The sequence below is a fragment of the Hyperoodon ampullatus genome (assembly GCF_949752795.1).
Source record: "Hyperoodon ampullatus genome assembly, chromosome: 5".
In the NCBI taxonomy this organism is placed as follows: domain Eukaryota; kingdom Metazoa; phylum Chordata; class Mammalia; order Artiodactyla; family Ziphiidae; genus Hyperoodon; species Hyperoodon ampullatus.
The window spans coordinates 24,978,813-24,991,492 of NC_136918.1; the positions used below are offsets into that span (position 1 = coordinate 24,978,813).

The 12,680-nt window shown below is 42.3% G+C and overlaps 1 protein-coding gene across 1 annotated transcript; it reads right to left on the minus strand.

Annotated features, from left to right (window-relative positions):
- Nucleotides 1-3,047: 3,047 nt before the first annotated feature.
- Nucleotides 3,048-3,866, minus strand: LOC307054005 (proline-rich protein 23C-like; the record flags this gene model as incomplete). Its single annotated transcript, XM_079705494.1, has 1 exon — nucleotides 3,048-3,866. The coding sequence occupies exon 1, from the start codon at nucleotides 3,828-3,830 to the stop codon at nucleotides 3,048-3,050; it is 783 nt and encodes a 260-aa protein (XP_079561620.1). The 5' UTR covers nucleotides 3,831-3,866.
- Between the last annotated feature and the right edge of the window lie 8,814 nt (nucleotides 3,867-12,680).

A 12,680-nucleotide genomic window follows, 5' to 3' on the forward strand; every position in this document is an offset into this window, starting at 1 on the left:
TTCCCTGGTGGCGCAGTGGTTGAGAGTCCGCCTGCCGATGCAGGGGACACGGGTTCGTGCCCCGGTCCGGGAAGATCCCACATGCCACGGAGAGGCTGGGCCCGTGAGCCATGGCTGCTGAGCCTGCACATCCAGAGCCTGTGCTCCACAACGGGAGAGGCCACAACAGTGAGAGGCCCGCGTACTGCAAAAAAAAAAAAAAAAAAAAAAAAAATGGGCAGAAGACCTAAATAGACATTCCTCCAAAGAAGACATACAGAAGGCCAAAAAGCACATGAAAATATGCTCAACATCACTAATTACTAGACAAATGCAAATCAAACTACAATGAGGTATCACGTCACACTGGTCAGCATGAGCATCATTAAAAAGTCCACATATAATAAGTGCTAGAGAGGGTGTGGAGAAAAGGGAACTCTCCTACAGTGTTGAAGGGAATGTAACTTGGTGCAGCCATGATGGAGAACAGTATGGAGATTCCTTAAAAAACTAAAAAGAGTTGCTATATGGTCCAGCAGTCCCACTCCTGGGCAAATCTCCCGAGAAAACTCTAATTTGAAAAGATACATGCACCCCAATATTCATAGTAGCACTATTTAAAATAGCCAACTGGCGACTTCCTTGGTGGCGCAGTGGTTAAGAATCTGCCTGCCAGTGCAGGGGACACAGGTTTGAGCCCTGGGCTGGGAAGACCCCACATGCCGCCAAGCAACTAAGCCCGTGTGCCACAACTACTGAAGCCCGCTAGCCTAGAGCCCACGAGCCACAGCTACTGAGCCCACATGCCACAATTACTGAGGCCCATGCACCTAGAGCCCGTGCTCTGCAACAAGAGAAGCCACGGTAATGAGAAGCCTGCGCACTGCAATGAAGAGTAGCCCCCGCTCGCTGCAACTAGAGAAAGCCCACGTGCAGCAACAAAACCCAACACAGCCAAAAATTAAATAAATAAATGAAAAAAAATACCCAAGACATGGAAGCAACCTAAATGTCTATCTACAGATGAATGGATAAAAAGATGTGGCATACCTATACAAAGGAATACTACTCAGCCATAAATGAGAATGAGATGATGCCATTTGTAGCAACATGGATGGACCTAGAGATTATCATACTAAGTGAAGTAAGTCAAAGAAAGATAAATATCATATGATATCACTTGTAAGTGGAATCTAAAATATGATACAAATGAACTTATTTACAAAACAGAAATAGACTCACAGACATAGGAAACAACCTTATGTTTACCAAAGGGGAAAGAGGGTGGGGGAGAGATAAATTAGGAGATTGGGATTAGCAGATATAAAACTATTATGTATTCAATGTAAAACAGATAAACAACAAGGTCCTACTGTATAGCACAGGGAACTATATTCAATATCCTGTAATAAACCATAACCATGTAAAAGAATATGGAAAAAATATATAACTTTGCTGTACACCAGAAAGTAGCACAACAATGTAAATCAACTATACTTCAATTAAAAAATAAAATAAAATTTAAAAATGTGCTAATGAACAGCTGAATCAAATATAAAAGGAATAACAACTTGATTGGCAGAGACCTCTTGCCTGCACCAACAATAAAAAATGGCAGAACAATGGAGTAATGTCTTTAAAGTACTTAAATAACACTTTAGAATTAGGAATGAATATATAATAAAAATTTTCAGATATACAAGACTATGAGAGTGTACTACACAAAACATGTTGAGATTTACAAAACCAAGATAATTTACTACACATAGGGTATAGTGGAAAGAACTATTAAAGTATATTCTTCAGCAAGAGGAAAATTGAGGCTAGACTTTGAGAGTGGAATATAAGAATAAAAAGGTAGAGAGGAAATGTTTAAAGCATGTTGGTGAATATAAATAGTATTGATGTTTAAAAAACCTGAAACCATCTTGTTTTCAGCTTTACCTGTAGATTTTATTTCTTTTATAAAAATGTGAAACAAATATGGTAATTAATTAATGTTTTATTTTTTTAATTTTTTATTTATTTATTTTTGGCTGCATTGGGTCTTTGTTGCTGCGCACGGGCTTTCTCTGGTTGCGGTGAGCTGGGGCTACTCTTCGTTGAGGTGCACGGGCTTCTCACTGCAGTGGCTTCTCTGGTGGCGAAGCATGGGCTGTAGGTGCGCGGGCTTCAGCTGTGGCTCATGGGCTTAGTTGCTCCACGGCATGTGGGATCTTCCCGGACCAGGGCTGGAACCCGTGTCCCCTGCATTATCAGGCAGATTCTTAACCACTGCGCCACCAGGGAGGCCCCTAAATTAATGTTTTAAAAGTTAGAGGTTTGATTTACAAAAGAAAAAACTCGGGGTAGAATTTAGAAGGTATGGATAATGTGGAATAGCAGGAATGCAAACATTTTACATCAGTCTCTGAGTCAAAATAACCAGAGGAACAGATTTAAAAAGGAAATGTGTATCCTAATACATGCTGAAAACATCTGATAAAATCCAGCATTTATTCATAATGAAAAGTGAACTTGACTGGAAGAGAACTTCCTCAGGTTAAGAGGAAGCTATGAACAAACATCATACAATTATGTATAGTAACCATCATACGATTTTGCAGCTTTCCAGGAGAGCAGCTCAAAGCACCAAGAAAGAGAAAAGCCATGGCTAAAAATCTTTATAAATTCATGGGAAAACATATAACATGAGAAATCCAGTTATTTATTGGTTTGGGGAGAAATAGGGTAGCAATAGGGCATGGTGCTGGAGAGAGTAGAATTTGAGAGAAAATAACTGATGCAAACGAGCGGGAATGGATAGGCCTGAGAATGATGTTTAAAGAAGTCCCGACGTCTGAACACACATTGTCCGGTATCCCTGGGCAGATTTTCCATTTCAAAGATGAGGTCTAGAGTCTGCTTTCTTTTCCTGACATAACTTCTCCTGCTACTATAGCCAGTCTGGAGGGAAAAAGGAGTTGTTGGCCCACGAGATGCTTAATTTCCAGGTTGTAGGACATTCAGTGTAAAAGACGCCGGGAAATGCATTGGGCCTCCAGTGTGTGTGTGTACCGGGGTGGAGTTCATTCCGGGAACAGACATCTCTGGGCCTTGCGCTTAGGACCATAAGGGCGTTGGGGGCGCTCGTGAGGACCCGGAATAGGAGAGGGAGGTAGAGGTTGGAGTGGTGAGTCCGGAAAGGGCTCCAGAAGGTGCATGTCCAGGTTGTCGTCGTGGTGAGGAGAGCCTTTCTCTGGACTAGGATTGGGCGCCCAAGGACAGGGCTCTGGGACAAAGCCCTGCGCGCTGGGTCCCGACACCCTTGCGGTGATGCTGCGGAGCTCAGCGACGGAGCCGGCTTCAGCCTCCATCCCAGGCGGCAGGAGCTCGGCATCTGCTTCCTCGCTGTTGACCTCTTCTTGGCGGGCGATCTCTGGGACAGCTGCGCAGAAGAATCCCGGCTCCAGGGCCATGTACTCCCCTGGAGCGCTCAGGAAAGCGGCCCGTTGCAGGCCCTGTCCCCACGGGCCTTCCACGCCCCAGCCCAGGAGGGCCTCGGGGACCAGCATGAGGATGTGATCTCCGAGAGACATTTGCAGCACAGACGTGGGCTCGGGCTCCAGCAGCACGTCGACGTCATCTAGGGGCAGGTGCAGGGCACAGCCGGCGGGCAGGACCAGTACGGAAGTGAGCGCGTCCGCGGCCGGAGGTCCCGTCAGGTTGTCCAGGCTGGGCGCCGCCTCGGACTCGGACTCGGGGCCCTCGGGCTCCTCCGTTCGGCGGCGCTTGGCGGGGCCGGGTCCTTCGGTCTGCGGTCCCCACCAGTCCGCAGGGTAGGCACTGGGGCTGCGGGACCGGCTGCCCATGACCTCGACCGACGGACGGCGCCCCCGGGGCCTGGCAGAGGGCGAGGAGGCGCTCGATCCTGCACGCTGTGACGGGTTTCGACGACGGCTGAGGCAAGCCGGGGCGGGGCGGCGCGATGCGGGGACGGCGGGGCGGCGCGATGCGGGGACGGCAGGACGGCGCGGTACGGGACGAGTCCTCGGAGCTCCGGGGCTGCCTCCTGCAGTTGGTCCTGTAGTTCAGGTTTCTATGGGAACGGCGTCTGGCGCGGGGCTGGGCCTGGCGCCTTCGAATCTTCAGCTCGTCACGCCACAGCGAAAGATGTTGCAGGTGAAGCCAGTGGAATCCTAGTCGCAAAATGTCACGCTAAGCTCCGCCCCCTCCAAGGCTCCGCCCCCTAGACCTCGCGGTATCCGTGCTGCCCAATAGCCGGGGCTGTGGTTGGTAGAAAGCTACTGTTAAAGTCCTACAGGGGCCAGAATACTCGTGTCCTTCATTTTTAGAGAAAGAAAGATACACCGAAAATGGAACTTTAAATATTAATCACCTTTAAGGTTAATATTTTCCTTTGCTTTCAGGCATTCTAGAGAAAAAAACCACTCAAATAGACCACCCCTTTGGCAACATAAAACGGACCTATCTAAATGTTCCATGAAATTCCTTTAATGCTTGGCCTATCATTTCAGAAGTAAATGGAAAATACTCATATATGTTTAGGTAAAGTTCTGTCTTAATAGTAAAATATTTGTGGCAGTTGCTTCCTGAAGATAAAAGCTGTTATAAAATTAAAACAATCTTAGTATAATTAAATTGTTTTATTCAGTATTTATTATATGTCAACCATTCTACTGAGGTTTAAAAAATGATCTTTATTTATTTTATTTTATGTAATTTATTTATTTTGCGGTACGCGGGCCTCTCACTGTTGTGGCCTCTCCCATTTCGGAGCACAGGCTGCAGACGTGCTGGCTCAGTGGGCATGGTTCACGGGCCAACCGCTCCGTGGCATGCAGGATCTTCCCGGACCGGGGCACGAACCCGTGTTCCCTGCGTCGGCAGGCGGACCCTCAACCACTGCACCACCAGGGAAGCCCTGATCATTTTTTTGGAAAAGTGTTTTATTTTTATGTATTTTTGGCTGCGTTGGGTCTTTGTTGCTGCTTGCGGGCTTTCTCTAGTTGCGGCGGGCGGGGGCTAGTCTTCGCTGCGGTGCACAGGCTTCTCGTTGCGGTGGCTTCTCTTTGTTGTGGAGCACGGGCTCTAGGCACACGGGCTTCTGTAGTTGTGGCACGCAGGCTCAGTAGTCGTGGTTCTTGGGCTCTAGAGTGCAGGGTCAGTAGTTACGGCACATGGGCTTAGTTGCTCCACGGCATGTGGGATCTTCCCGGACCAGGGCTCGAACCCATGTCCCCTGCATTGGCAGGCGGATTCTTAAGTATTGCGCCACCAGGGAAGTCCTGGTGGCGCAGTAGTTAAGGTATGTACTAAAAGCTGTACACTTTTAATATAAACAACTTGAGTTTGTAGATAAGTATACACTCGTGAAAGTATCACCACAATCAATACCATAAAAGTATCTATGACCTGCAAAAGTTTCTTCCTGCCCTCTTTGGAAAAAAAATGATCTTTTTTACTTTTCACAACACCTGAAGCTCAGAGTGGTCAAGTGAGGTTTCAAGAATTAAATATGTACCAAGTTTGTGTTAGATATAGGCATCCAGTGCAGACTTCTCTGGTTTTAAATCATGAACTCTTAACTCATACATTTATTGCATACACCTAAGAGTGAATTACTAATTGGTCCTGTGTGTGTGTTTTCAAGTTAATAGGTAGGGACATCCCTGGTGACGCAGTGGTTAAGAATCTGCCTGCCAATGCAGGGGACATGGGTTTGGTCCCTGATCTGGGAAGACCCCACATGCTGCAGAGCAGCAAAACTACTGAAGCCCTTGTGCCTAGAGCCTGTGCTCTGCAACAAGAGAAGCCACTGCAATGAGAAGCCCGTGCACTGCAACCAAGAGTAGCCCCTGCTGGCCTCAACTAGATAAAAGCCAGCATGCAGCACCGAAGACCAGACACAGCCAAAAATAAATAGATAAATAAATAAACAAACAAATAAATAAATTTAAAAATTATTTAAAAAATTAAAAAAATGTTAATAGGTAACGCCTTCCTCTTTTTTTTTCCCAAAATATTTTTCACAGTTTAAACTCCTGTGAGCAGAGTATGTTTCCATTTCATTACATCCTTGTAAACATTTCTTATTGATAGACTCTTAACTGTTTTCCAACCTGGTGTAGTAAAATGCTACATCATTGTGTTTTCATTTTGCATTTCTGATTGCCAGTCAGGGTGGATCATTTTTTTCATATGCTTATTAGCCAATATTATATTTAATTCTTTGAAACATTCCCATCTTCTATTTTTTTTTACTTAAAAAAATTAGGTTTCAACTTTTCCTCCAACTTTTTGCAGTGCTGGTTCCTTCTTCAAAGACCAACTCTGAGGGCACTTTCTTGAAAAGGGCATTTCTGACCATTTTGTTTGGAATGGTTTCTTCACTTACTCTCTATCTCATCCCTCTCTCTATGGCCTTCATAGTATTACCACATTCTGTAAATAAACAAAATATTGTTTAAAGACATTGGGGTTCAGTCATACTACTACCAGTCACTTATCAAATGTATGTGTAGCAAATGTCTCTATCACAGGCTTTGAAGACTTTCGCACTTGATTCACTGTAATTCTCACTCACTCCATACCTGCTGTAATTTGTGGTGAGTTTAATATTGTCATGGATCCCTCCTGCCCCCACATCTTGGCTTCTCAGTTCTCTTCCTCTTCAGTAATTTTGTCCTCCCTCCTACCTCATTGACTCACACTCTTTACCTTGTCATTATGAAACTTATATGGTAGTCATCAGTTACATCCATTAGACTATAACTTAATTAGTAAATAGTAAACTGTAGACTGCCTTCACTGGTCAAGCTCACTTTAACTGTTTTTACAAAAACTTGCATATCCTCCAAGCATCATGTAGCCTAAACAGTAAGTTACAAGGCCTCTTCACGACCCCTATAGATAAGTACCTCTGATGTAACAGTGTTATGGTGTTTGCCCGAGTTGTTTTTTTGGAACTTGGAGTCAGTTGTCCAGTTTGAACTTCAGCTGCTTAAGACTGGCTGGGACAACCGACTCTCCCCTCGGGCATGCGAGAGTGTCTGATCGGTGGCCATTTGATGTCAGAGGGCCAAAACCTCCACCCTGAGAATATGCTAATGTTGCCATTTTCTGAACATGCATCCTCTGAAGAAGCATGTAGCTTAGTTGCACCTGCCGAGAATAACGATACATCTTTTTTTTTTAATTTATTTATTTATTTATTTTTGGGTGCGTTGGGTCTTCGTTGCTGCATGTGGGCTTTCTCTATTTGCAGTGAGCGGGGGCTTCTCTTCGTTGCAGTGTGCAGGCCTCTCATTGCGGTGGCTTCTCTTGTTGTGGAACACGGACACTAGGAGCGTGGGCTTCAGCAGTTGTGGCAAACGGGCTCAGTAGTTGTGGCACGCAGGCTCTAGAGTGCAGGCTCGGTACTTGTGGCTCAAGGGCTTAGTTGCTCCGAGGCATGTGGGATCTTCCCAGAGTAGGGCTCGAACCCATTTCCCCTGCATTGGTAGGCCGATTCTTTTTTTTTTTTTAGTAGGCGGATTCTTAACCACTGCGCCACCAGGGAAGTCCCGACCTCATCTTTTTCTTATTTCCAGTCACCTTTCCCCACACTCCCTGCACCTCAGGCCACCCTAATTCTTTATTCAGTAAACATCCCTAGCCCCTGGCCTTTGGGGAGATGGATTTGAGATTTGTTCTCCTTTCTCCTTGCTTGACTGCCATGTGAATAAACTCTTTCTCTGCTGCAAACCTCTCTATCTCAGATTTGGGCTTTCTGTGTGTGAGGCAAATGAACGTGGCTCAGTAACAATTACTCCAAATTGTGTCCCCCTCTATAATCACAATTTAAAAGATTTATTCTCAGAGGAGTGGCTACCTCCTAAATTTCTAGCTTAGCCCTTTACATATCCAAACTCCATCAATCCTTATGCCCTTCTGGAAAAATTCATCTTTTCGGTGAAACTTAAACTATCAGTTCTTCACTTCCCTCCATAACTGGAACTTAAATTCCACAGATAGTCATTTTAATCATTGCTATATTTATATCTTTTTTAAAAATTATTATTTATTGAGGTAACATTTGTTTATAACATTATATAAGTTTCATATGGACAACATTATATTTCTACTTCTGTACACACTACAGCATGCTCACCAACAAAGATTTAGTTTGTATAGTCACCACAGAGTTGATCCTCTTTATCCATTTCATCCTTTCCCCTCTGGTAGCCACTACTCTGTTCTCTGTATCTCCATGTTTGTTTTGGTTTGGTGTGGTTTGTTCATTTACTTTGTATGTTTTTTTTAAAAATTTTTTATTCCATATCTATGTGAAATCATATGGTATTTGGCTTTCTCTAGCTGACTTATTTCACTTAGCATAATACTCTCAGTGTCCATCCATGCTGTGGCAAATGGCAAGATTTTATTTGTTTTCTATGGCTGTATCTATATTGTATATATTGTGTTTCACATGTTCTTTATTCATTTATTGGTTGATGGGCACTTCGGTTGTTGCTATATCTTGACTATTGTAAATAATGCTGCAATGAGCTTGAGGGTGCATAAGTGTTTTCAAGTTAGTGTTTTCATATACTTTGGATAAATACTCAGAAGTGGGATAGCTGGATCATATGGTAGTTCTATTCCTGAATTTCTAAGGAATCTTCATACTGTTCTCCATAGTGGCTGTGCCAGTTTACATTCCCACCGACACCGCATGAGGGCTCACTTTTCTCCATGTACTCGCCAACACTTTTAATTTCTTGCCTTTTGATAAAAGCCATTCTAACCGGTATGAAGTGATATCTCATTGTGGGGTTTTTTTTTAGTTTTTTAAACATTGAGGTATAATGGAGTTACAGTGTTATGTTTCAGGTGTACAACATAATGGTGAACAATTCCTAAAGATTATACTCCATTTATAGTTATTATAAAATATTGGCTATGGGCCCTTGCCTGGAGGTCCAGTGGTTAAGACTCCATGCTTCCACTGCAGGGGGCCCGGGTTCAGTCCCTGTTCAGGGAACTAAGATCCCCGAGTGCTGCGTGGTACGGCCAAAAAATAAATATTGGCTGTATTCCCTGTGTTGTACAATATATCCTTGTAGCTTAATTACTTTAAACATAGTAGTTTATACCTCTTCATCTCTTACCCCTATCTTGCCTCTCCCCACTTGTAACCACTAGTTTGTTCTCTATATCTGTGAATCTGTTTCTTTTTTGTTATATTCACTAGTTTGTTTTATTTTCTGGATTTCATGTTTAAGTGATAACATAGCAGTATTTGTCTTTCTCTGTCTGACTTATTTCACTATGCATAATACCCTACAAGTCTACCCATGTTGTTGTAAATGACAAAATTTCACTCTATTTTTATGGCTGAGTATATACATGCACACAGACACACACATGCATATATACATATCACATCACATCTTCTTTAGCTGTTCATCTGTTGATGGACACTTAGGTTGTTTCCATATTTTGGCTGCCATAAATAATGCTGCCATGAACATTCAGCTGCATGTATCTTTTCAAAGTAGTGTTTTTGTTTTCTTTGGATATATACCCAGGAGTGGAACTGCTGTATCATATGGTAATTCTATTTAGTTTTTTGAGGAACCTCCACACTGTTTTCCACAGTGGCTGCACCAATTCACATTCCCACCAACAGTGTACGGGGGTTCCCTTTATTTCACAACCTAGCCAACATTCGTTATTTGTGGTCGTTTTGATGTTAGGTGTTCTTACAGGGGTGAGGTGGTATCTCATGGTGGTTTGATTTGTATTTCTCTGACGGTTAGTGATGTTGAGCATCTTTTCATGTGCCTGTTGGCCAACTGTTATGTCTTCTTTGGAAAAATGTCTGTTCACCTCTTCTGCCCATTTTTGTTAATTGATTTTTATTGGAGTGTAGTTGATTTACAATGTTGTGTTAGTTTCAGGTGTACAGCAAAGTGAATCAGTTATACGTATATCCACTGTTTTTTAGATTCTGTTCCCATATACGTTATTACAGAGTACTGAGGAGAGCTGTATAAACTTTTTTTTTTTTACGTCTTTATTGGAGTATAATTGCTTTACAATGGTGTGTTAGTTTCTGCCTTATAACAAAGTGAATCAGTTATACATATACATATGTTCCCATATGTCTTCCCTCTTGCGTCTCCCTCCCTCCCACCCTCCCTATCCCACCCCTCTAGGTGGTCACAAAGCACTGAGCTGATCTCCCTGGGCTATGCGGCTGCTTCCCACTAGCTATCTGTTTTATATTTGGTAGGGTATATATGTCCATGCCTCTCTCTTGCTTTGTCAGAGCTTACCCTTGCCCCTCCCCATATCCTCAAGTCCATTCTGTAGTAGGTCTGTGTCTGTATTCCTGTCTTACCCCTAGGTACTTCATGACATTTTTTTCTTAAATTCCATATATATGTGTTAGCATATGGTATTTGTCTTTCTCTTTCTGACTGACTTCACTCTGTATGACAGACTCCAGGTCCATCCACCTCATTACAAATAGCTCAATTTCGTTTCTTTTTATGGCTGTGTAATATTCCATTGTATATGTGTGCCACATCTTCTATATCCATTCATCCAATGATGGACACTTAGGTTGTTTCCATCTCTGGGGTATTGTAAATAGAGCTGCAATGAATATTTTGGTACATGACTCCTTTTGAATTATGGTTTTCTCAGGGTATATGCCCAGTAGTGGGATTGCTGGGTCATATGGTAGTTCTATTTGTAGTTTTTTAAGGAACCTCCATACTCTTCTCCATAGTGGCTGTACCAATTCACATTCCGACCAGCAGTACAAGAGTGTTCCCTTTTCTCCACACCCTCTCCAGCATTTATGATTTCTAGACTTTTAGATGATGGCCATTCTGACTGGTGTGATATGATATCTCATTGTAGTTTTCATTTGCATTTCTCTAATGATTAATGATGTTGAGCATTCTTTCATGTGTCTGTTAGCAATCTGTATATTTTCTCTGGAGAAATGTCTATTTAGATCTTCTGCCCATTTTTTGATTGGGTTGTTTTTTTGATATTGAGCTGCCTGAGCTGCTTGGTGATTAATCCTTTGTGAGTTGCTTCCTTTGCATATATTTTCACCCATTCTGAGGGTTGTCTTTTGGTCTTGTTTATGGTTTCCTTTTCTGTGCAAAAGTTTTTAAGTTTCATTGCGTCCCATTTGTATATTTTTGGGTTTTTTTTCCATTTCTCTAGGAGGTGGGTCAAAAAGGAACTTGCTGTGATATATTCTTTTTTATATTTTTTTCCATTATGGTTTATCATAGAGTATTGAATATAATTCTCTGTGTTATACAGTGGGATCTTGTTGTTTATCCATCCTATATAATAGTTTGCATCTGCTAGTCTCAAACTCCCAATCCATCCCTCCCCACCTCTCCTTTCTCTTGGCAACCACCAGTCTGTTATCTATGTCTGTGATTCTGTTACTGTTTCATAGATAGGTCCATTTGTGTCATATTTTAGATTCCACATAGAAGTGATATCATATGGTATTTGTCTTTCTCCTTCCGACTTACTTCACTTAGTATGATAATCTCTAGGTCCATCCTTGTTGCTGCAAATGGCATTATTTCATTCTTTTTTATGGCTGCGTAATATTTCATTGTGTAAATGTACCACATCTTCTTTACCCATTCATCTGTCAATGGACATTTAGGTTGTTTCCATGTGTTGGCTATTATGAATAGTACTGCTATGAACATTGGGGTGCATGTATATTTTTGAATTATAGTTTTGTCTGGATATATGTCCAGGAGTGGAATTGCTGAATCATATTGTAGTTCTATTTTTAGTTTTATGAGGACCCTCCATACTGTTTTCCACAGTGGCTGCACCAACGTACATTCCCACCAACATTGTAGGAGGGTTCCCTTTTCACCACACCCTCACCAATATTTGTTATTTTTAGACTTTTTAATGAAGTCCATTCTGACTGGTGTGAGGTGATACCACATTGTAGTTTTGATTTGCATTTCTCTAATAATCAGCAATATTGAGCATCTTTTCATGTGCCTATTGGTCATCTGTATTTCTTCTTAGGATAAATGTCTATTTAGGTCTTCTGCCCATTTTTCGATTGGGTTGTTTGTTTTTTTGTTGCAGGAGCTGTTTGAGTTGCGTGAGCTGTTTGTATATTTTGGAAATTAAACGCTTGTTGGTTGCATCATTTGCAAATATTTTCTCCCATTTTGTAGGTTCTCAGCATCACTATCTTTATTTTACAGATAAAGAAACTGAGGCCCAGAGACGTTAAGTAATTTGCCCAAGTTACACAGCTCATAAACTAGAATTTGAACCCAAGGACTCTCTCACTAGAGTCTGCTTGTTCACGCAGAATTTGGTTTGGAGTATAGGACAAATTCATCCTTGAAAAACTCAACTCAAAACTGAAAAGAGGCTTCTCATCTAATCTTTCTTTCCCATCCTCTCTTCTCTAAGCAGCATGGTTGAATGTTAATGAGCCTGTATTTTATTTAACCTCAGCCAGTCATTTGGGGATAATTAATCTGAGTTTTACACATCTAGCCTTTCTTTTAATGAGTACGCTCTGAGCAAAGCATGCTTCCACCAGTGGGTATTTGCTTCTACTTGTAGACTCAAACGAGCAGCATATATTTGGTTCCTGTTTTGCTGTACTTGTTATTGGATTTGATAGTAAAGAGGAA